Source organism: Callithrix jacchus, chromosome 1 (assembly GCF_049354715.1).
Source record: "Callithrix jacchus isolate 240 chromosome 1, calJac240_pri, whole genome shotgun sequence".
Taxonomy (NCBI): Eukaryota; Metazoa; Chordata; class Mammalia; order Primates; family Cebidae; genus Callithrix; species Callithrix jacchus.
The window spans coordinates 188,641,656-188,662,771 of NC_133502.1; the positions used below are offsets into that span (position 1 = coordinate 188,641,656).

At 54.2% G+C, this 21,116-nt stretch overlaps 1 protein-coding gene across 3 annotated transcripts; it reads right to left on the reverse strand.

Annotated features, from left to right (window-relative positions):
* Window positions 1-744: 744 nt before the first annotated feature.
* On the reverse strand, window positions 745-16,187 carry BIK (BCL2 interacting killer). 3 transcript variants are annotated; one of them, XM_054238886.2, is made up of 6 exons: window positions 14,991-15,068; window positions 10,644-10,764; window positions 4,204-4,365; window positions 2,605-2,703; window positions 1,791-1,917; window positions 745-1,223 (listed from the first exon to the last, which is right to left on the reverse strand). In XM_054238886.2, exons 3-6 carry the CDS (start codon window positions 4,356-4,358, stop codon window positions 1,137-1,139), a joined length of 468 nt encoding a protein of 155 aa, XP_054094861.2. In that variant the 5' UTR covers window positions 4,359-4,365; window positions 10,644-10,764; window positions 14,991-15,068; the 3' UTR covers window positions 745-1,136. The 3 variants fall into 3 exon arrangements, with proteins under 3 accessions (XP_054094861.2, XP_078207130.1, XP_035121481.3); XM_078351004.1 differs by lacking the exons at window positions 10,644-10,764; window positions 14,991-15,068 and adding an exon at window positions 16,000-16,187; XM_035265590.3 differs by lacking the exon at window positions 10,644-10,764.
* Window positions 16,188-21,116: the final 4,929 nt, after the last annotated feature.

The window sequence follows — 21,116 nt, forward strand, 5'->3', positions numbered from 1 at the left end:
CTGGGTCCAAGACCACCTTCAGTGTGGTCTTAAAAAAAGGCTGCCAAGGGCCAGAACTTGGGGAGAGAGAGAGAAAACTAAGGAGGTTTAGTGAGGCTGCCCTTTGGTCTGGAGGGCCAGAGGACACTGGAGCAGGATGCAGGGACTTCCCAGCCCGCCTGCATCTCCTGGACTAGCTCTGGGGATAGCAGGGAACAGAAAGGGCCTGGCTGGGAAGATGAGGCTGCAGAGGGTCCAGGAGGGTTGGAGGCTGCAGAATGGTAGCCAGCCTGGCCCAGCTTTGACATTTAGGGTGGAGGGCAGACAGAGCCCACGTCCCGGGAGGGAGGCCTGGTGGCGTCCAGAAATGGCAGAAGGCCAAGGCCCAGGGCAGATACCAAGCCCACGAAGTAGGGGGCTGCCCTCCTGCACCTGGTGCCCCTTGTCTTGCACCAGCCTTCCCACCATGCCCTCCATGTAACGGAGCCAGACCTGCATCCCTCTGGCAGGAAGTATGTGCAGGGAGAGACAGGCATCGCCTAACAAGGAACTAAAATCCCCAATAGTAGATTTCAGGCCACAGACCAGGACAAGAGAGAAGGCAAACCATCAGGCCAAACCAAGACAGCATTTGTGGTCCCCAGGTGCAGGGAAGAGCCTGATTAGAAGTACCGGGCCCCGCCCTCCCCACCAACACAGTGCACCCTCTCTGGGGGAAGAGGAAGCCTGCACCGGTGCTGCCAACCCCTAGAGAAGACCAGAGACTGCTGGAAACCAACATTTTATTGTGCACTCCTGCTCCTCAGAATCTATTCCAGTGGATTCTGGGCATTGCATCACACAGGGGTGTGACCAGCACTCCCCCTGCTGCCTGCCTGTGGGCAGGGGCAGGAGTGAATGGCTCTTCCTGGGCACAGGCCATAGTTAACCGGTAACAAACTAGGAGCCATAGGAATTCATCTCTTAAAAAACTGGAGGGAAAAAAAACCTGAGTATAAAACCTCAGCAGTGTTCCAGCACTATCTCAGAGTTTAAATATAAAAAGGGATCATAAGAAAACAGTTAAAAAGATAACACCAGTAGGCTGCCACCTCCAGGGCAGTGCCAGGGCAGTGGTCGCAGGGGTGGGGCCAGCCCCGCCCTGAGCCACAGGGGCCTCACTTGAGCAGCAGGTGCAGACCCCCACTGAACATCGCCAGCAGCAGCGCCAGGAGTGCCAGCAGCACTGCCTGTTTGCGGGACACCTGCGGGAGCAAAGCGGAAGAGTCAGGGCTCAGAGCAGGCCCCAGCAATGAGGCCCAACGGGCGACAGAGGAGTGCCAAGGGGAAGCCCAGGCAGGTGGGGACTGGGAAGGAGCTGGAGGGGTTCAGAGAAGGAGTTCAGGAGACGGGGAAAGTGGCTCTGAGGATATCGCCCTAAAGGCCAGTGTGGCCTGGGGCTGCCAGTCTACAGGACACAGGCAAAGACACCTGGTGGACGCAGGTGAGGGCAGTCAGCTGCCCTGGTGGTGGGCGGTGGGGAGTAGGCAGCATGGGACCAGGCTGCTCCGGGAGGCACCTGCTCAGGCCAGGAGATGAAAGTCCTCTCTGTCGGTGAGGGCTCTCAGGGCAGAGAAAGAAAGAGGACCCTGCACTGGTTTGTGCACTCGCAACCAGGAATCTCAAACCCAAAAGCCCGTGGGACCAGGCAGATGTGGAAATGGGACACAAGATGACAGGGAGCAGAAGGGACTGCGGCGCCCTAAGGAGCGGCTCTGACAGCCCTCTCTGACCACAGCGCAAGTCAGATACAGAAATCTCAAGGCTCTTACCCAGGACCCGGAGCTCAGGGATCTCCAGAGCCTCACTATGTCCTCCTGGAAGTTAGCGAAAACATCCACGACACCGCTAAGAACATCCCCGATGTCGGTCCGGTCGAGGACGAAAGCGAGACCCGGGCTACAGACAAAGGGGATGGGGGCAAAGGGGTTACCACAGGAACAGGTAACGACAGCCTGTACTTAGATGACATTATCACAGATGTAGGGAGCGGGGGACCTGCACCCTCCACCCCACAGCCACCTGGGCCCTTTCCCTGGGCACCTCCACCCACAGGGACCGCTCTGCATGGGCTGTTTGTGGTCAAATTCATACCGATTTCCTGCTTCCTCCCCCAGCTGCCCGCCAGCCCACTGGCCCTGTCTTCCGGAGCTGGCCACATGGAAAATAAACCCCCACTCTACAGGGCCCTGGCAAGTCACTACCCACCATTCTACCCCCGAGACCAGCTGAGAGCCCCGGCCCCCCAGGGTCTAGGATGCAAGCTCATGTAGCAGCTCCTTTTAAGACCATAGCGGAAATGGACCATCTGGGCTTCATAAGAAGGTGAGAGGGAAAAGAGCCCTGGGCTCTGCTTTATCTATTGCCCAGGAATACCCAGGACAGGTGGCAGGGGCCAGGGCCGGGAGCTGGGGGCTCCCAAGGGAGGTGCAGGCAGTAGCAAAGGATTTCAGTATAGCCCCAGAGTGTCAGGGGCATGTCCCCACCAGGACTTCCTCAGGGCCCTGTGCTGCATTTAGGGCATCCACCCCCCACCCAGAGTCTCTCCCCAGGTGTAGAGGCCCCAGCAGGGCACAGGCCGGTTACCTGTACATGGCCACCTCGTAGAGCTGGGCCAGCCTCCGGGCCCTGAGGCTCACATCCATCTGGTCCGCGATGCAGGCCAGCTGCAGGGCCAGTGCGTCACTGCGGGGAGCACACACAGGAATCAGGGGTGTGGCTGTGTCATGGAGGCCAAACGCACCTGGACCCACCCAGCCAATGGACTGTGTGCGGCTAAGAGTGGCCCAGAGAGAGATGGTGTCAGATTCGGGGCAGGTGGTGAGTGGGCCTCCCTGCATCCCTCCTCCAGCTCCCACTTGGCTTCAGAGACACCCTTGAAGTCCCATCCATGGGACCCAGATACCAGAGGTGCAAACCATTTCAAATGATCCCTGCTGGGCTGGCCACAGGGGTGCCAGAGACAGCAGGGAGCAGCCTGAGTGGGTGCCTGTCCCAGGCCCTCTTGTGCCCCATGTCTACCCATTAGCATAGTGGGCAGAGGGCTTGTGGTACAGGCTGAGCCCCACCTTGGGTGGGGAGGGGAGAGGGCACTGGTGTCTGGGGCAACTGAGTGAACAGGTGAGTCTCCCAAGGCAGCCTGCCCTGGCACCCAGGGATGACTGAACATGCAGAACTCAGGGGTTTCTGAGCTTCCCTGGAGAATCCTGGGGCAGGTCTGGGGAGCACTGTGCCCCCTACAGTGGCTGTGCTGGCTTCCCACGTGGGTTGCAACTTACCTTCCTTTGTGGGAGGTGAGGCTGTATAAGACCTGTGTCCCGGTTCCCAATCCTGAAACCGGCCCTGCTGGCACCACCCCTCTCAGAATGGGGCACACACACCTCTGCCTCACCACATCCGCTCCCACACAGACAAACACGGCCGGGTGCAGGGGCTACGCCTGTCATCCCACAGGAGGCTGAGGCAGGCGGATTGAGACCAGCCCGGCCAACATGGTAAAACCCCGTCTCTACTAAAAATACAAAATTAGCTGGGTGTGGTGTGTGCCTGTAGTCCCAGCTACTCAGGAGGCTGAGGCAGGAGAATTGCTTGAACCCAAACTCAGGGGATCTGTCCGCCTCGGCCTTCCAAAGTGCTGGGATTACAGGTGCGAGCCACTGAGCCTGGCTCAAATTCTTTCTTGCTTTATCTAAAAACCCTCTCGATCTGGATCTGGTCCCCCTTCTGCCAACAGAGCCACCTTCGAGAGGCCTTGATGTGCTCTGCAGGTTGCAAAGGGCCTGTCAAGCGAGGCCCCAGCACAGTGCCATTTGGACAGCCAGTGGCCCTAGGTCCGTCTTGGAACTGTCAACATGCTGGCTCTCCAGGGGTCTGTGAGCTGGTGGTGGGGCGGTGGAACATGGGGAAGTGACTGCAGGTCCGTCTTGGCACTGTGAACATGCTGGCTGTCCACGGATCTGTCCATCTATCAGGGGTGTGGGGTGGGGGTGGGGGCAGCAAAGTGAAGCTGCTCCCAGGGCAGAAGCCTCCATGCCCACATCTAGGGCATGTTCCTTGGGGGCCCTGCCTGGGAGGCATCTGCAGACACTCCCTCCCTCTTAGAAGGTCTGCTCATCCAGCCCACCCATGAAGTCAATACCAGGCCTGGGGCAGAGCTGGGGCCCAAGGCAGGCCACAGGGACCTACCTGTTCTCCATGCATTCCAAAGGGTCCTCCACAGGGTCCAGGTCCTCTTCAGGGTCACTCCCACCAACAACCTCCATGGTCAGGGGATCCACGAACTGCTCACACAGGAGGGTCTCCATGAAGATGTCACTGGAGAGGGGTCTTACTTCAGACATTTCTCCTCTGGGGCAAAAAGAGTACACTGGACCCCTCAGAACTGAGCAATCTGGGGCTCACTCAGAGGATGACCTCCAGGATTGCATAGCCCTACTCGCCCTCTCTCTTGATCGCTAACACCATCAACATCCCCCAACCCCAGCTCCCACAGGCATGAATCCTGCTACACGCTGGCTGTGTGCCTCCGGGCAAGTCACCCAGCATCTCAGGACTTGATTCATAAGGGCCCTTGCTTGCTTTCTTCCTTTTTTTTTTTTTTTTGAGATGGATTCTTGCTGTCACCAGGCTGGAGCACAGTGGCACCATCTCGGCTCACTGCAATCTCTGCCTCCTCGGTTCAAGCAATTTTCCTGCCTCAGCCTCCCAAGCAGCTTGGACTACAGACGTACGGAACCAGGCCCAGCTAATTTTTTGTATTTTTAGTAGATAGGGAGTTTCACCATGTTGGCCAGGCTAGTCTGCACCGCTTAGCAGAAGACCACACCTGTTCTTTGATGTCTGCTTTCTCTTAAGGCAGAGAGAAGCAAAATGAGAAAGATGTTATCACAACTCCTATTCCCAGAGAGACCATCGCGAATTCTTCTAGTGTTTTTCCGAAACTCGTGAGCTCCCAAATCCCCCTTTTCTTCAGGGTGGCCCTGCATCCTTATCCATCTAAGCCAGCCATGGCCCTCCTCTCCCCCAGGTTCCCAGCATCTCTTGCAGCTGGTGACAGCCATGTCACCCAGTTCTGGTCAATGAGGGCTCAGAGGCTGGAGGCAGGGGTTGGATGCCAGGGAGCAAACAGCCAGGGCAGCTCAACTCTCCTTCCTCCAAAGATGGAGCTGCAGCAGGTGGCCAAGAACAGCAGAGAAGGTAGGCAGAGAGCGCCCAGGCCTGAGGGTGTCCCTGAGCTGCCTCCTCCAACTGTGTTTAAGAAAAATGAACCCAAATCTGTCCTCATCACCATTCACTGAGTTTTCTGTTCTTTGACACCAAAGGCCTTTCTAACTATGATCACTGCAGATTCTCACATCAAGAAATGTTTCATGATGATGGCAGAAGGGACCCGATTCACCATAATGTACCCCACAGCATGAACAGCCTTAAATCTGGGAAATGATGATGCTGCTGACTGTGGGATGAGAATCTAATGGCCTAGTTGAAAGCCCAGCTCTGGCAGTTAGCAGCAGTGTGTCCGCTTCTTCATCTGTGAAATGGGTTAGATGGTCTGAGTACCCCTCCCTGGGCTATTGGAAAGATGAAACAAGGAACTCCTTAGTAGTCTGAACAGAGCCTGGCACACTGGGAGGAAACTGGCACTAGCCATTATCACTTTTGTGCTTCAACTCATTGTTTTCTTACTATAACGCCCTGGGTGTTATGAATTTTTAATCCCCCATGCCTACTGATAGAACGCTCTGACCTCCCACTGTCTCACTGAACTGTTTGTTCCAACAGGACACTGAGGCTTGGAGAAGTTCATGATTGAGCCAAGAAGAGACAGAGCTCCAAATCTCCCTATTCCCCAAGCCAGGGAGGACTGATGGCAGGCAGGACCCACAGGGCAGCCCTCTCACAGGCCTAGGCACAAGTGTGTTCTCATAACTTGCTCTCAGCATTAAAAGGAGAGGATGGGCTGGGCATGGTCGCACCTGTAATCCCAGCACTTTGGGAGGCCGAGACAGGTGGATCACCTGAGGTCGGGAGTTCAAGACCAGCCTGACTAACATGGAGAAACTCTGTCTCTACTAAAAATACAAAATTCAGATGGGCTCAGTAGCTCATGCCTGTAATCCCAGCACCCTGGGAGGCCAAGGTGGGCAGATCACAAGGTCAGGAGTTCGAGATTAGCCTGACCAACATGGTGAAACCCCATCTCTACTAAAAATACAAAAAATCAGCTGGGCATGGTGGCACATGCCTGTAACCCCAGCTGCTCTGGAGGCTGGGGCAGGAGAATCACTTGAACCCAGGAGGAGGAGGTTGCAGTGAGCAGAGATTGTGCCATTGCACTCCAGTCTCGGCGACACAGCAAGACTGTCGAGTAAAATAAAAATACAAAATTAGCCGGGTATGATGGTACTTGCCTCTAATCCCAGCTACTCAGAAGGCTGAGGCAAGAAAATCGCTTAAACCCAGGAGGCGGAGGTTGTGGTGAGCTCATGCCATTGCACTCCAGCCTGGGCACAAGAGCGAAACTTCGTCTCAAAATAAAATTAAAAGCCAGCTGTCGTGGTACACGCCCATAGTCTCAGCTACTTGGGAGGCTGAGGCAAGAGAATCACTTGAACCTGGGAGGCGGAGGCTACACAGTGAGCTCTGATCGTGTAATAGCATTCCAACCTGGGTGACACAGCTGGATCCTGACTCCACAGGTAAGATGTTTTAACATTGTGTAGATTGCCAGCAGCATGTGTGTCAAGGTGGCATTAAAAAGGACTTCGTCCAGAACTGCTGGCTGCCATGGGTGTCTATGCAAATAGCCATTTCCCTAAGAAAGCAGCTCCAGCCCTGGTTCGCTTTTCCCGCATTCCCTACCCCTGCAGAAAAGGCCTTCTCCTCTCCTGCTCTGTGCCCCTGTGGAAATCAGACTACCTCTACGCCCTGCAAAGAGAGAGCCGCAGTGGACTCAACTCACTGTGAGCTGCACTGAGCCTTGCCTCGATCCCCTGTCCCAACATCTCCCAAAGCACTTTGGGAGGTGGAGGCAGGTGGATCACCTGAGGTCAGGAGTTTGAGACCAGCCTGGCCAACACGGTGAAACCCCCGTCTCCACCAAAAATACAAAATCAGACAGGCATGGTGGCACTCGCCTGTAATCCCAGCTACTTGGGAGACTGAGTCCGGAGAATTGCTTGAACCTGGGAGGCGGAGGTTGCAGTCAGCCCAGATCGCACCCCTGCACTTCGGCCTGTGCTATAGGGCAAAACTCTGCCTCAGAGAAAAAAAATTAGAATGGCGGTACTAGTAACACCTATTGCACAAGACCGCTGTGAGGATGAAATGACCTGGCCCAAGAGTTAACCGCTGAGAGAGGAGCTGCTGCTCTGCCCAAGGCCTGGCAGAGCAGACATAACGTTTGCTGACTGAAGACATGAAGGCAATCTATTCCCAGAGGACCCACCATGAGGTCACTGCAGCTGCAGATCCAGGAAACTGGACTGGTTTTATTATCTTTCTTTTTCCAGCAAACTTGCAAATGAGTAGGTAAAACCCTTCTTTGGTGAAGGAAGACACACCTAGCCCTGTGTCCCCACCCAGGCTGCAGCCCACACTTGGCCTCCTACACGCTCACCAGTGGAAACACCAGTGGCCAGTCGGAAGCCCTGTTTTACCCTAAGAGGTTAGGATGCAAATCTAATGTGTGCAGAAGCAGCGCCACACCCACAGCCTTGAGGGCACCTGCAGGGCTCAGAGTGGGCAGGAGGGCAGGTTCTGAACAGAGCAGCCTGCATTTGGTGAACAGCTCTGTACTCAACAGCATGCCTAGGGCTCATCTCAGAGATGAGGAAATGCCAGCTACCTCCCAGGCCCCTCCCAGGTCCTTCAAAAGCCCAAGCAAGTAGAGATGCATCGTGCACAGCCCTCAGCAGGCGTTCAAGGGCTGAGGCTGCAGGATGGTGGGGGTGGGGTCCAGCTCCCGTAGGGACCCTCAGACTCTCAGGAACTCACTCAGTCCAGTCTAAGCGAGTGGGATCTGACACTTCTGTGTCACAGGCAGGCAAACCAAGAGGGCCAGGGGCCACCCTGGGTCCACAGGGACGGTCAGCTGAGTTGGCCCAGCTAGAAAGCCCTAGTCCAGGCTGGGCACGATGGCTCCCACCAGTAATCCCAGCACTTTGGGAGGTGGAGGCAGGTGGATCACCTTTGGTCTGGAGTTTGAGACCAGCCTGACCAACATGGAGAAACCCTGTCTCTACTAAAAATACAAAAGATTAGCTGGGCATGATAGTGCATGCCTGTAATCCCAGCTACATGATAGACTGAGGCAGGAGAATCGCTTGAACCAGGGAGGTGGAGGCCGGGCACAGTGAGCCAAGATGACACCACTGCACTCCAGCCTGGGCAACGAGAGCAAAACTCTGCCTCAAAAAAAAAACCCTGGTCCAGTCTTCTGTAATGGCACAGCCTGGTCCTGGACCATGAGGGTGGGGTGACACAAAGCCCTTGGAGCAGGCTCAACTCAGGTGCAATCCAGCAGGAAATGCCCTGACCTTGCAGCCAGGCAGGACCTCAGTTCCACTCCCTGCTTGGCCCCTGCTGTGTGAGGCAGAGCTACCTGCTAACCTCAGCCTTGCAGTGACAGCGAGGCCTCCAGGGCTGCTGAGAGGATGAGAAGATACACTACTGTCCATTTTCCGCCACCTCGCAGGGGCTCCATAAAAGCTGGTTAACTCAAACAACAGTCTCAGAAGAGATCAGAGGCCGCTCACAGCTCAGAATGCCACAGTGGATGCACAAGTGCTGCCTCTTTGGAGGAGATTCAGCATCCATAAGTCACATATGCACACGACCTTTGATTCTCGGGGTGCATCCCACACACCCCTGCAGGGACCTGCCCGCCCTCAAAACATGAAGCCACGGATGTGCAGGTGCTGCGCTGTCATCACAGCCCTTTAGGAGACAGGCAGGCAGACGGCACAAGCCCAGTTTAAGACCAGCCTGAGCAATATGGTGATACCCCCTACCTAAAAATAAACTGCAACCTCCACCTCTGAAAGTGGAGAGCAGAACGGACATGCAGGTAGTATTCAAAGCGTGGTTTCCACTGATCGTGTTGCATGTTCGCTCTACCGTACAATGAAACATCCTCAATCAAATCAAATCTAAGTTGGGGGACACCCGTACAGTAAAGCTGTAAGAACCCTGATGCGGTGACTCACACCTGTAATCCCAGCACTTTGGGAGACTGAGGCGGGCAGATCATGAGTTCAGGAGATCGAGACTATCCTGGCTAGCACAGTGAAACCCCGTCTCTACCAAAAATGCAAAAACTAGCTGGGCAAGGTGGTACATGCCTGTAATCCCAGCTACTCGGGAGGCTGAGGCAGGAGAACTTGCTTGAACCCGGGAGGCAGAGGTTGCAGTGAGCCAAGATTGCAACACTGCACTCCAGCCTGGGCAATGACTGAGACCCTGTATCAAAAAATTAGGGGAGATTCTATTCTATGCCCTTTCCTGTTTAAACACCTATAAAAATAATCCTAACCGTAGAGGAAGTGTAACAGACTAATAATTCTCTTGACTGATTTTGAAATGACCCCAAAAAGGGGAAGCCTGTGCCTTTTTATCACCATGAGGGAAGCAGAGAATGCCAAGCAACCACCTGGGTCTGCAGTTGTTGGAAAGTACATGTCTAAAACAAGTCCTGGGCTGGGCACAGTGGCTCCCTCCTGTAATCTGGGAGGCCAAGGCAGATGGATTACCTAAGGTCAGGAGTTCAAGGCAAGCCTGGCCAATATGGTGAAACAATGTTTCTACTAAAAACACAAAAATTAGCTGGGTGTGATGATGGGCACCTGTAGTCCCAGCTACTCAGGAGGCTAAGGCAGGAGAATCACTTGAAACTCAAGAGGCAGAAGTTGCAGTGAGCCAGATCACACCACTGTACTCCAACGTGGGTAACAGAGCAAGACTGACTAAAAAATAAAAAATAGGCAGGGCATGGTGGTTCACACCTGTAATCCCAGCACTTGAGAGAGGCTGGTAGGCAGATCACAAGGTCAAGAGATCAAGACCATCCTGGTCAACAAGGTGAAACACCGCCTCTACTAAAAATACAAAAAATTAGCTGGGCATGTGGCACATGCCTGTAGTCCCAGCTACTCGGGAAGCTGAAGCAGCAGAATTGCTTGAACCCAGGAGACGAAGGATGCAGTGAGCCGAGATCGCGCCATTGCCCTCCAGCCTGTGTAACAAGAACGAAACTCCGTCTCAAAAAAAAAAAGATAAAACAAGTCCTGAAATGCTGAGGCTGAGGAATATGAAGACTGCTCACCCCGGCCCCAACCTGGAGGCTTGAGAGGCAGGCACTGCCCCTGGGCTCTGCTTCAGTGTTTGGGTATCCCCTATGAACTTGCACCCCAGCCCTTTCACACCCCAGCTCCCCCCTTCATCCCCCCTCTGCTGCCAACATCCCCCAGGCAGGCACGGGGGACTCGCTCCTTCCTTGGGGCTTAGTCACTTCCTCCCTGCCCTCCCCAGGACAGAATTAGCTGCTCCTCATCTGTGTTGGTCCAGCACCTTGGGTAAACAGACCTGGATTGGGCATTCAGCCCATCAAGGTCTCATTAAATGTTTACCTGTCTGTCTGCCCCAGCCAGCCGGGAACCTGTATGGCCCCAGCGCAGAGCAGGGACCCAGTGAAAGCAGGTGAAAGGATGCAGACAGCCAGAGGAAGTCCCGAGGGTCCACTGCAAAATCCTGATGATGAGGGAAGGGGTTAATCAGATGCTGGGCTCAGGATGGCAAGCTGTTCCTGCTGGGGAGACCCTGGACTAGAGAGTGTCACCTTTTGTTAAAGGGCAGGAGGGAGAGTCCCATGGGGGCTGATGTAGCCCTGAAAAGGAGGTGAAGTGCTGCATGCAGGCATACAGTAGAGGCAGCTCCCTTTCTATGAGTCTGGAGCTCTACAAAGGTGCGCACCCATGCTAACCACCTCCTGTTCCAAACTCAGATTTATCTTCATGATGCACCAGGGAATTTCAGCTCTTCCTGGAATCAGGCAGCTCTCTTTGCCCTCACATTAGAGGGAGCCTCTAATCTACAAGCTACTGACACAATGTCATCTCTTGGCCGCACCTGTAATCTCAGCACTGTGGGAGGCTGAGGTGGGCACAGACCAGCCTTGCCTACATGGCGAAACCCTATCTCTATTAAAAATACAAAACTTCAGCTGGGCAGAGGCTCACACCTGTAATCCCAGCACTTTGGGAGGCTGAAGCGGGTGGAACACCTGAGGCTGGGAGTCAAGACCAGCCTGACCAACATGGAGAAACACCGTCTCTACTAAAAATACAACTATTAGCCGAGCTTGGTGGCGCATGCCTGTAATCCCAGCTACTCAGAAGGCTGAGGCAGGAGAATCTCTTGAATCCGGGAGGTGGAGGTTGCAGCTAGTGGAGATCACTACACTCCAGCCTGGTTGACAGAGTGAGACTCCATCTCAAAAAAAAAAATTAGCCTGGCATGGTGACGCACACCTGCTACTCAGAGGCTGAAACAGGAGAATCACCTGAACCCAGGAGGCGGACGTTGCAGTGAGCCGAGATCACCCCACTGTACCCCAGCCTGGGCGACAGAGCAAGACTGTCTGTGGGGAGTGGGGAGGGGGAAGAATGATCTTAAATTCCCAAAATGACAGGGACCCTCACTCAAACAAGTAAGCTTCTCCCTTTGCCACACGGCTTCTCAGTCTGTGTAACTGGGTGCCAAGTTCTCTCCCACCCCCAGAAAAACAGGTTTACTATGCAGTGCCTGGCAAGACCCAGCGGTGTTTTGTATTGTCATATCCTAATATTGACACTAGGAAAATCAGCTGCCCTCTGTGCCCGCCCCTCTCCTGGCTGCCTCGGGGCCAACAAGGAACTTGGGGCCTCAGACTGATTTGCTCACATTCTGTTTCTCCCAGGGCCTGGCCCCAACCAACCAGTGGCAGGACAGAGAGAGGCAAGGAAGCGGCCACCTATGTCCTGTTCAGATACACTGCTGGCTTCCTGGTGACCGCCCACGTAAGACTCATGCCAGGACTTCCTCCACACTGCTGAAACTGTTCTGAGCACACAGAGTAGTCAAACTCCCATGGGATCCACTAAGTCTGCAGCAAGGGAAGCAAAAAGCCATTAACTATCTACACATTTAATAGATTCACTACAAACAGGATGCTTTCCGGGGAGAGGGGAAAATACCACCAGCAGCGGTGTCAGTTTCAAGCCTCACTGGCAAATCAAGCCCTTCCTCAATTGGCTCCTTCCAGCTGTTTCAGATGGGATCAGAAGTGGGGGAAAAAGTACACCATTATTAGTAGTCTCTGGTTTCTCTGCAGCTATGACTCCAGATTTCACTTTTTTTTTTTTAGCTGGAGTCTCCTGTTAGCCCAGGCTGGAATGCAGTGGCACCATCTCTGCTCACTGTATCTCCGCCTCTCGGGTTCAAGTAATTCTCCCAAAGTGCTGGGATCATAGGTGTGAATCAAATGTGCAAGAATCTCAAACTATCTTAACATCTTAACACAATTTTAAAGGGCAGGGTGTGGAGACTCAGGCCTATAATCCCAGGAACTGGGACTGCAAGCATGCACGCCACCAGGCCCAACTAATCTTTTTTTTGGTAGAGACAGGGTTTCACCATGTTGGACAGGCTAATCTCAAACTCCTGACCTCAAGTGATCCTCCCAAAGTGCTGGACTATAGGCGTGAGCCACCCCACCCAGCCCCAGATGTCATTTTAATTTTAATTTAAGCAGCCCCTCTATCTAGCCATAGAGTACCCAAGCTGTAACAGACACCAGATCTACCATTTAATGCTGTTTATTTTGAGATGGAGTCTTGCTCTGTTGCCCAGGCTTGAGTGCAGTGGTGTGATTAGTTGCAACCTCCCAGGTTCGAGCAGTTCTCCTGCTTCAGCCTCCCAAGTAGCTGGGATTACAGGCGCATACCACCACCACACCCGGCTTCATTGTGTATTTTTAGTAGGGACTGGGTTTTGCCATGTTGGCCAGGCTGTCTCGGAACTCCTGACCTCAGGTGATCTATCTCCCCTGGCCTCCCAAAGTGCTGGGATTACAGATCTGAGCCACCGCACCCAATCTGATGCTTCATTTTTTGAGACAGGGTCTTACTGGTGTGATCATGGCTCACTGCAGCCTCAACCCAAAGCTCAGATAATCCTCCAAACTCAGCCTCCTGGGTAGCTGGGACCAGACGTACATGCCACCGTGCCCAGCTCATTTTTTGTATTTCTAGTAGACACATGGCTTTACCAGTCTGGTCTCAAACTCCTGAGCTCAAGCAGTCCTCCAGCCTCAGCCTCCCAAAGTGCTAGGATTACAGGCTTTAGTCAAATGTGTCAGAATCTGTCTTAATGTCCTTACGATGACAAAAAAAGGTCCAGGCATGACGGCTCACGCCTGTAATCCCAGAGTAGCTGGGACTACAGGCATGTGCCACACACAACACCCGGTTAATTTTTTGTATTTTTAGTAGAAACCGGGTTTCACCATGTTAGCCAGGCTGGTCTAGAACCCCTAACCTCAGGTGATCCACTTGCCTCCGCCTCCCAAAGTGATGGGATTACAGGCGTGAGCCACCTCGCCCAGCCAGCAGGAGTATTTAAACACCCAAACGGTGCCATTTACTGAGAACTTATTCTAATGGTATCCCCTAAGTAGAAATCGCGGTAACTCCAGGGAGGCCACTAACTTGAATGTGGCTTTCTTCACCCCCAGCCAGAAACCTCAGGGAGACGTTTCTGCAGAATGGACAGAACAAACTGACTTTGGAGAGACGGAGTAGCCCTTCAGAGGCCGCAGGGCTCTCGGACAGTGGAAAAAGGTTTTGGCTTGGCTTCCCATAAACGGCCCTTGGCTTCCAGCTGGACAACTCTGGCATTTCTGTGCCTCCTGGGACTGAAGTGTTTCTCCACCTGGAAAATGAGGCCTCCTGCTCCCAGGGGGAGATAGAATTTAAGACCTTCCCGAAGCCATTGCCCACCCTAATGTGGGAAGATGAGGCTGACACCAACCCTCCCTGGCCACAGTAAACACCGCATCAGCAACAAAAATGTTACAACATTAAGAGCAGCAGCAGCAACAACAACGTCCTGCCCCCTGAGTGGCTCGTTGTAGCAAAACTGAGAACAATTAACGGCTTGAAAGTGATGGCATTTAGGAGGTCAGAGCCCAGATGACAACCAGCTCCAAACCCCTAATCCTTGTCACGACGGCGCCCCGCAGGCGGAGGAACCCCTCTAGGGTCACCCGCAGGGGCGCACCCCCAGTTTACCGACAAGGTCCCACGCCCCAGCCGGGCTCTCGCCCCCGCCCCGCCCGGAGCGCACCTGTGCAGGGCGCATGGGGCAGGTGCGGGCGAGCGGCTGCGCGCCGCTCCGCCTGCACGTTCCTGTTCCGGACTTTCTGGGCGTCCCGTTACGAAGCCTTTCCTCGGCCTGTCCTCAGGTGCGCAGTGCCCCGGGGAGCCCAGTCCCGGCGGGAACAGGTGCCCGACGCCATCTTCCCTCTTTTAAGGACACCTGGGCTGTGCGACCGCGACCGTGGGCTGGCGGTGCCGCGCTGCGCTCTGGCCGGGTCCGCACGACTACAGAGGTCGGAGCCTGGTCCCCGAAAGCCGCGCTCGAGGACTGTGAGGGGGACGATGGGGCTCCCGGCCTTCGGGGCGAGACGCAGAAGGACCACCCATTGCACAGACGCGGGGACTGAGGGCCGCGCCTGGCACCATGCATGTCCGGGACGTGTCGGAGCCGGAGTCCCGGGACGTAGCCCCGCAAGGGACTCGTCCGCGACTTGCCGGAGCAGAAAGACCGGGCATGGGTCCTCAAATTTTCAGCCGCTCGGCACCCGGGGCCGCGGCCTAGGCGCTAATCGCGGGGCTGGAGTCGGGGAGGGGGAGCGGCAGCAGGGTCGGGGTACTCACCTGGCGGCGGCGGCGGCGGCGGCGGCGGCGGCGGCGATGATAGCAGAGTCTGCGACCCAGCAGAGAGGCGTCGTGTCTGCGGCCCGGGGACCCGCGCGGGACCTAATGGACCGGGACGCCCCGCCCCGCCCGGGTCCCGCCCCGCGCCGCCCCGCCCCGGGAGCTGCCTCTCGCACCCCGAGCGCGGAATGCTGGACTGGGGTCTGAATGGCATTAGCAACAGAACCGCTACAAGTGCGGCCGGTTGGCTTGTTTACGGCCTCTCTGCCCCCTGCTGTTCTGCAAACTTGCTTTGTCTCGTGCGTCGCTGTTTTCCCTGCGCCCGAGACGGGCGCGCACTCAGGGGTTTCCATGAATACCCGGGGTCGATCCCTTGCCAGAATCTGGGTGTATAATCTAAGCCCTTTACACGGATGGCTTCCCTTCGAGCTCAAAGTACTCCTAAGGGCTCGGTGCTGTTTTTCACGATTTTACCCGCATGGGAACCGAGGCTCCAAGAGGACGAAATGACTTGCTGAATGACCGCGTGAAGCCAACGCTTGAAAACGTGTGTTCCTTAGGCAGCTCTGGGACTTAGGTGTTTGGTTTTGTTTTGCTTTGGGACGGACTCTCAGCCACCCACTCTGGAGAGCAATGGCACGACCTCTGCCTCCCGGGTTCAAGCGATTCCCTTGTCTCAACCTCCGGAGTAGCTGGGACTATAGGCGCGCGCCACCACGCCTGGCTAATTTTTTGTGTTTTAGTAGAGATGGGGTTTCACCCCGTTAGCCAGGATAGTCTCAATCTCCTGACCTGGTGATCGGCCTGCCTCAGCCTCCCAAATGCTGGGATTACAAGCCACCGCGCCGGGCCAAGAGATTTAGGTATTTTTAAGCCTATTTCACGAATACGAAAACCGAAGTTCACACTTGGGTTAGCAGCAGTGCTCCAGACCCCAAGCCGGTGGGCTTCCCCTCCACTCCCCTCCCTCCGCAGTCTTCCAGCAGCACCCACACACCCACTGCCTTACCCCTCCGGTCTCGGGCTCCCGGACAGCAAGAGCGGGGCGGGACCGGGAGAGAATTGGGGGCAGGGGGCCCACCGGCAGACCTGCTGAGACGGACCCCAGAGACCCACCAAGGAGAGATAAATCAGAAAGGTTCCGGGAGGGGTGGGGGGCGGCAGCCTGCCCCGCGGGGACGGGTAGTGCCTAACTGCGCCCTGGGGCATATTGGGGGTGGGAGAAGAGGAGGCTCCTGGAATAACAAAGTAACGATTGTCCTGATCACAACAAAGCTTGTTTACGCGTGTCCTGATCCTCTTAGAGATCGGGGGAGGGGCAGGAGCCGGGGCTCCCCTCCCCGGACCATCTCCTCCCCCAGCTCTGTCGTTGCTACCTGTTGGGCACCCTCACTGCTCTTCCTACCTCTAGGGTCATTACTTCCCCCTCAGTGTTCTCATCTGTGAAATGGACAACAGCACCTACCAAGAGCTGGGCTGTTGGGAGGAACAGAGGAGGTAAAGCCTGATAAGGTCTTCAGGGTCCCTCCCTCCTGCTGGGCCTTGGACCTTCTCTGCTTTTGTAGTCTTTGCTTCTAGGGCGTCCAAACCACATCAACTCCCAGCGCTACAAAGCAGCTCACCCTGACTGTGGATAACAGCCACAGGGTGCCTTACAGTCAGGAGTGGGAAACCCTTAATTATGGGGCTTCCCTCTGAGTGCATTTTGCAGATGAAGAAATTGAGACTCAGGGAGGTAAAGCAATGACACAGCATCTCTTGGGTCCAAAAGACCTTGTATGTGTGAGATGTTTGCAGAGGGGTCTTGAGGCTGCAGGCACAGGGCCAGGCATGTGGATGTTCAGTAAACAGCAGAACAGATGGAGAATGAAGGACAGTTTGGGGACGCTTTGAATGATTCAAGGGCAAAGTGGGTGAAAATACAGTACTTATTTACTTTGCAAAATCACAAGATAATATGCTGATCAAGGCTGGGCGCGGTGGCTCACGCCCATAATCACAGCACTTTGGGAGGCCGAGGCGGGTGGATCACAAGGTCAAGTGATCGAGACCATCCTGGTCAACATCGTGAAACCCCGTCTCTACTAAAAATTAGCTGGGCACAGTGGCACGTGCCTGAAGTCCCAGCTACTTGAGAGGGTGAGGCAGGAGAATTGCCTGAACCCAGGAGGCGGAGGTTTCAGTGAACCGAGATGGCGCCATTGCACTCCAGTCTGGGTAACAAGAGCGAAACTCCATCTCAAAAAAAAAAAAAAAGATAATATGCTGATCAAAAAGAGGAAGAGATGGCCAGGCATGGTGGCTGTAACCCCAGCACTTTGGGAGGCCAAGGTGGATCACCTGAAGTCAGGTGTTTGAGACCAGCCTGGCCAACAAGGCAAAACCCCTGTCTCTGCTAAAAATAAAAAAAATAGCCAGTGTGATGGCCCTCACCTGTAATCCCAGCTGTTTGAGAGGCTGAGGCAGAGAACTGCTTGAACCTGGGAAGCGGAAGTTGTGGTGAGCCAAGGTCGCACCATTGCACTCCAGCCTGGGCAACAAGAGCAAAACTCTCATCTCAGAAAAAAAAAAAAAGAATCTTATATTCTTTAAAAATCCATGTATGAAAGTCTGGAAGGAAATACAGTAGAGCAAAATGGAAAAAGTAGTCATCGTTGGACGTCATGAAGTTCATAACCCGGCACAACTAACCGATGACGCCAGAGGTGAGATCGGCGGCTCCTTCTCCCGGGTGGAGATGGGTATTGGCTGGGAAGGGTCATAATGGAACTTTCTGAGTTGATGCAGATGGTGGTTGCAGGGGTGCATATGTATGCAAATAGCTGAATGCTTAAGATCAATGCATTTTTCAGTATGTCAAACTCAGTACAGGTGTATTGAGTTTTTGTTTGTTTATGTCTTGTTTTGTTTTTGAGATGGAGTCTCACTCTGTCACCCAGGCTCCAGTGCAGTGGTATGATCTCAGCTCACTGCAATCTCTGCCTCCTGTGTTCAAAAAATTCTCCTCCTGGCCAGGCGTGGTGGCTCATGCCTATAATCCCAGCACTTTGGGAGGCCGAGGCGGGTGGATCACGAGGTCAAGAGATCGAGACCATCCTGGTCAACAAGGTGAAACCCCGTCTCTACTAAAAATACAAAAATAAGCTGGACATGGTGGTGCACGCCTGTAGTCCCAGCTACTCGGGAGGCTGAGGCAGGAGAATTGCTTGAACCCAGAAGGCGGAGGTTGCAGTGAGCCAAGATTATGCCATTGCACTCCAGCCTGGGTAACAACAGCGAAACTCCGTCTCAAAAAAAAAAAAAAAAAAAAGATTCTCCTCCTGCTCCATCTTCCCCAGTAGCTTGGACTACAGGCATGCGCCACCTCACCCGAATAATTTTTTGTATTTTTAGTAGAGACGGGATTTCACCGTATTGGCCAGGCTGGTCTTGAACTCCTGACCTTGGCTTCCCAGAGTGCTGGGATTCCAGGCGTGAGCCACCACGAGCAGTCCTGTTAGTTTTTGTTTTTTGGTTTTTTTTTTTTGGAGACAGCTTCTCACTCTGTCATCCAAGCTGAAAGTTCCAAGCTGAAGTGCAGTGCCTAGATCTTGGCTCACTGCAACCTTTGCCTCCCGGGCTCAAGTGATTCTCCTGCCTCAGCCTCCTGAGTAGCTGGGATTATAGGCATGCACTACCATGCCCAGCTAATTTTTGTGTTTTTAGTAGAGATGGGGTTTCACCATGTTGGCCAGGCTGGTCTGGAACTCCTGGGCTCCAGGGATCCGCCCACCTTGGCCTCTCAAAGTGCTGGGATTACAGGCATGAGCCACCACACCCAGCTGTGGTTTAGTTTTCTGCCTTGTGTTTTCGTGTATTTTCCGGATTTTCTAGATAGACATGAAAAAAAACCTTTTTTTTTTTTTTTTTAAGAAGAGGAAGAAAACTATTTGGTCTTGTCTCATGCCAGAGCTAAGCCACCGACAATGCCAAATGCCTGCCTTCAAGTCAGTGGCAATGCAGAGACAGACAGAAAGTGACTGTGACCTGAAACGAGGGAAAACTAGCCGCCAGGCTCCCAGAAAGGATACACACATATCAGGGAAAGCTTCCTGGAGGAGGAGCCATTTGAGGGGAATTCATAGAAGGGACTGGATTTCAACCAGAATAGAAAGGTGAATGTGGCCTAATTACCCTGTGGGTACTGGGGAGCTGGAAGGAACTAGAGGTTAAGGAATTGGAATCTAGCAGCCATATGGAGGGGTACTGCAGGGAAAATGATGCCCATTGTCTCTGAGAGTGCTCAGGGCTCCTAAATAGAGGTGGTGCAGCCTCTGTCCAACTGATTGGAGTGCCCGGGCTGCCCCCTGACCCACAGCTGGCCAGCAGTACGCCCATCACCTGGCATGCTGCGTATCCAGCCTGGACTCAGCTGCGAATCTGTGAGGCCCTCCATGGACAGAACTGTTGTGCAAGCTCTGGAAACTTTTTTTTTGAGACGGATACCCAACTCAGGAGGATGTTGACGGGATGTCAGACCCAATGCCGCGTGATCACTATTTTCCGAGGCGGGTGGTAGGGCTGCTGCTTGCCTTCTTTTCCCACTTGGTTTACTTCCTTCCACAGTACCTTCTGCTCTCTTACATAGTTATTCACTTGTCTATTTATTACGTGATGCCCAGCCCCCACTAGAGTCTAAACGGACTCATCTTGCCCTGCTCATCATATAGTGGGTGGTTTGTTTGAGACGGAGTCTCGCTCTTGTTGCCCAGGCTGCCACTACACCTGGCTAATTGTTGTACTTTTAGTAGAAATGGGGTTTTGCCATGTTGGCCAAACTGGTCTTGAACTCCAGTCCTCAGGTGATCTGCCCACCTCGACCTCCCAAAGTGCTGAGATTACCAGGCGTGAGCCACTGTGCCCGGCCAAATAGCTGTTGAAGAAATGCATGCATGTTGTGCATTAGAGCTAAAGAGACATCTATTTTTGGGTGATTTCCCCTCTCCGTCCCTCTCTTCGTTCTTCTGCCCAGATAAACTTCCTTTGAACAATATTTAAGAACAGCTTTCACCGAGGCTTCACAGCTTCTGATTTTATTTTTTTGTGAGACAGTTTTGCTCTGTTCCCCAGGCTGGAGTGCAGTGGCACAATCTCAGCTCACTGTAACCTCTGCCTCCCAGATTAAGTGCCTCTCCTGTCTTGGCCTCCCGAGTAGCTGGGATTACAGGCGCCCGCCACCACATCTGGCTAGTTTTTGTATTTTTAGTTGAGACAGGTTTTCACCATGTTGGGCCAGGCTGGACTCAAACTCCGATCTTAAGTGAGCCGCCTGCCTCGGCCTCCCAAAGTGCTGGGATTACAGACTTGAGCTGCCATGCCCAGCCTTCTCTCTCTCTTTAAGTGAAGAGGTAGGGGGAGGAGCTGCTCCATATGCAGCCCAGGGAGCGGGTGGTGCATTGTCACATGTCTTCGGAGCTGTTCTGGGGGAGGTGGAATACCGTTGGGGTATGTGTGCCTTGGAGTCCAGTGGTGCCGTGGTCTTGGTGGGGAGTTGGGCCTTCTGTGTGGTGGAGTCTCTGCTGGACAGTGGGTCCAGGGATGGGAGTCAAGGCAGCCCTGCCTGAAGCAGCTGCCTGGCAGGTGTGGGCAGACTACACAGTTGGGACAGGGCTCTGTGACCTATGCAGCCCTGAGAGCCCCAGACTATGTGATAGTTGACAGTGCTTGGCTTCACTGAGCTCTCCCAGGGGGCTGCGGGGTGACCGAGATCAAGTGAGGGGACCAATAGCCACAGCCTGTGGCGGGGGGAGGTATTCAGTGGGGGCCGCTGGAGCTGGGAAATGGGGTGGAGTCACTGTGCACCCGGAGGCTGTCATCAGCTACTTCTCCAGGCCCCTAGGGAGACCTTCCAGGACAAGAAGCAGTGGCAACAAGATTATTTTTGAAAGGCTGGTTCTTAGCTGCTTACTTAGCTTTTTTTTTTTTTTTTTTGAGATGGAGTTTTCACTCTTGTTGCTCAGGCTGGAGTGCAATGGCACAATGTGGGCTCACTGCCAACTTCCGCCTCCCAAGTTCAAGTGATTCCCCTGTCTCAGCCTCCCAAGGAGCTGGGATTACAGGCGTGCACCACCATGCCCAGCTAATTTT

Bases quoted from the DNA above. Each gene is read 5' to 3' on its own strand.
- BIK (XM_078351004.1), bottom strand. From the start codon at position 4,358: ATGTCTGAAGTAAGACCCCTCTCCAGTGACATCTTCATGGAGACCCTC. The intron at 2,704-4,203 runs GTAGGTCCCTGT...TGCTCCCCGCAG, and splicing joins TTGGAATGCATGGAGAACAG to TGACGCACTGGCCCTGCAGC. The intron at 1,224-1,790 runs GTAAGAGCCTTG...TTGCTCCCGCAG, and splicing joins CCCTGAGCTCCGGGTCCTGG to GTGTCCCGCAAACAGGCAGT.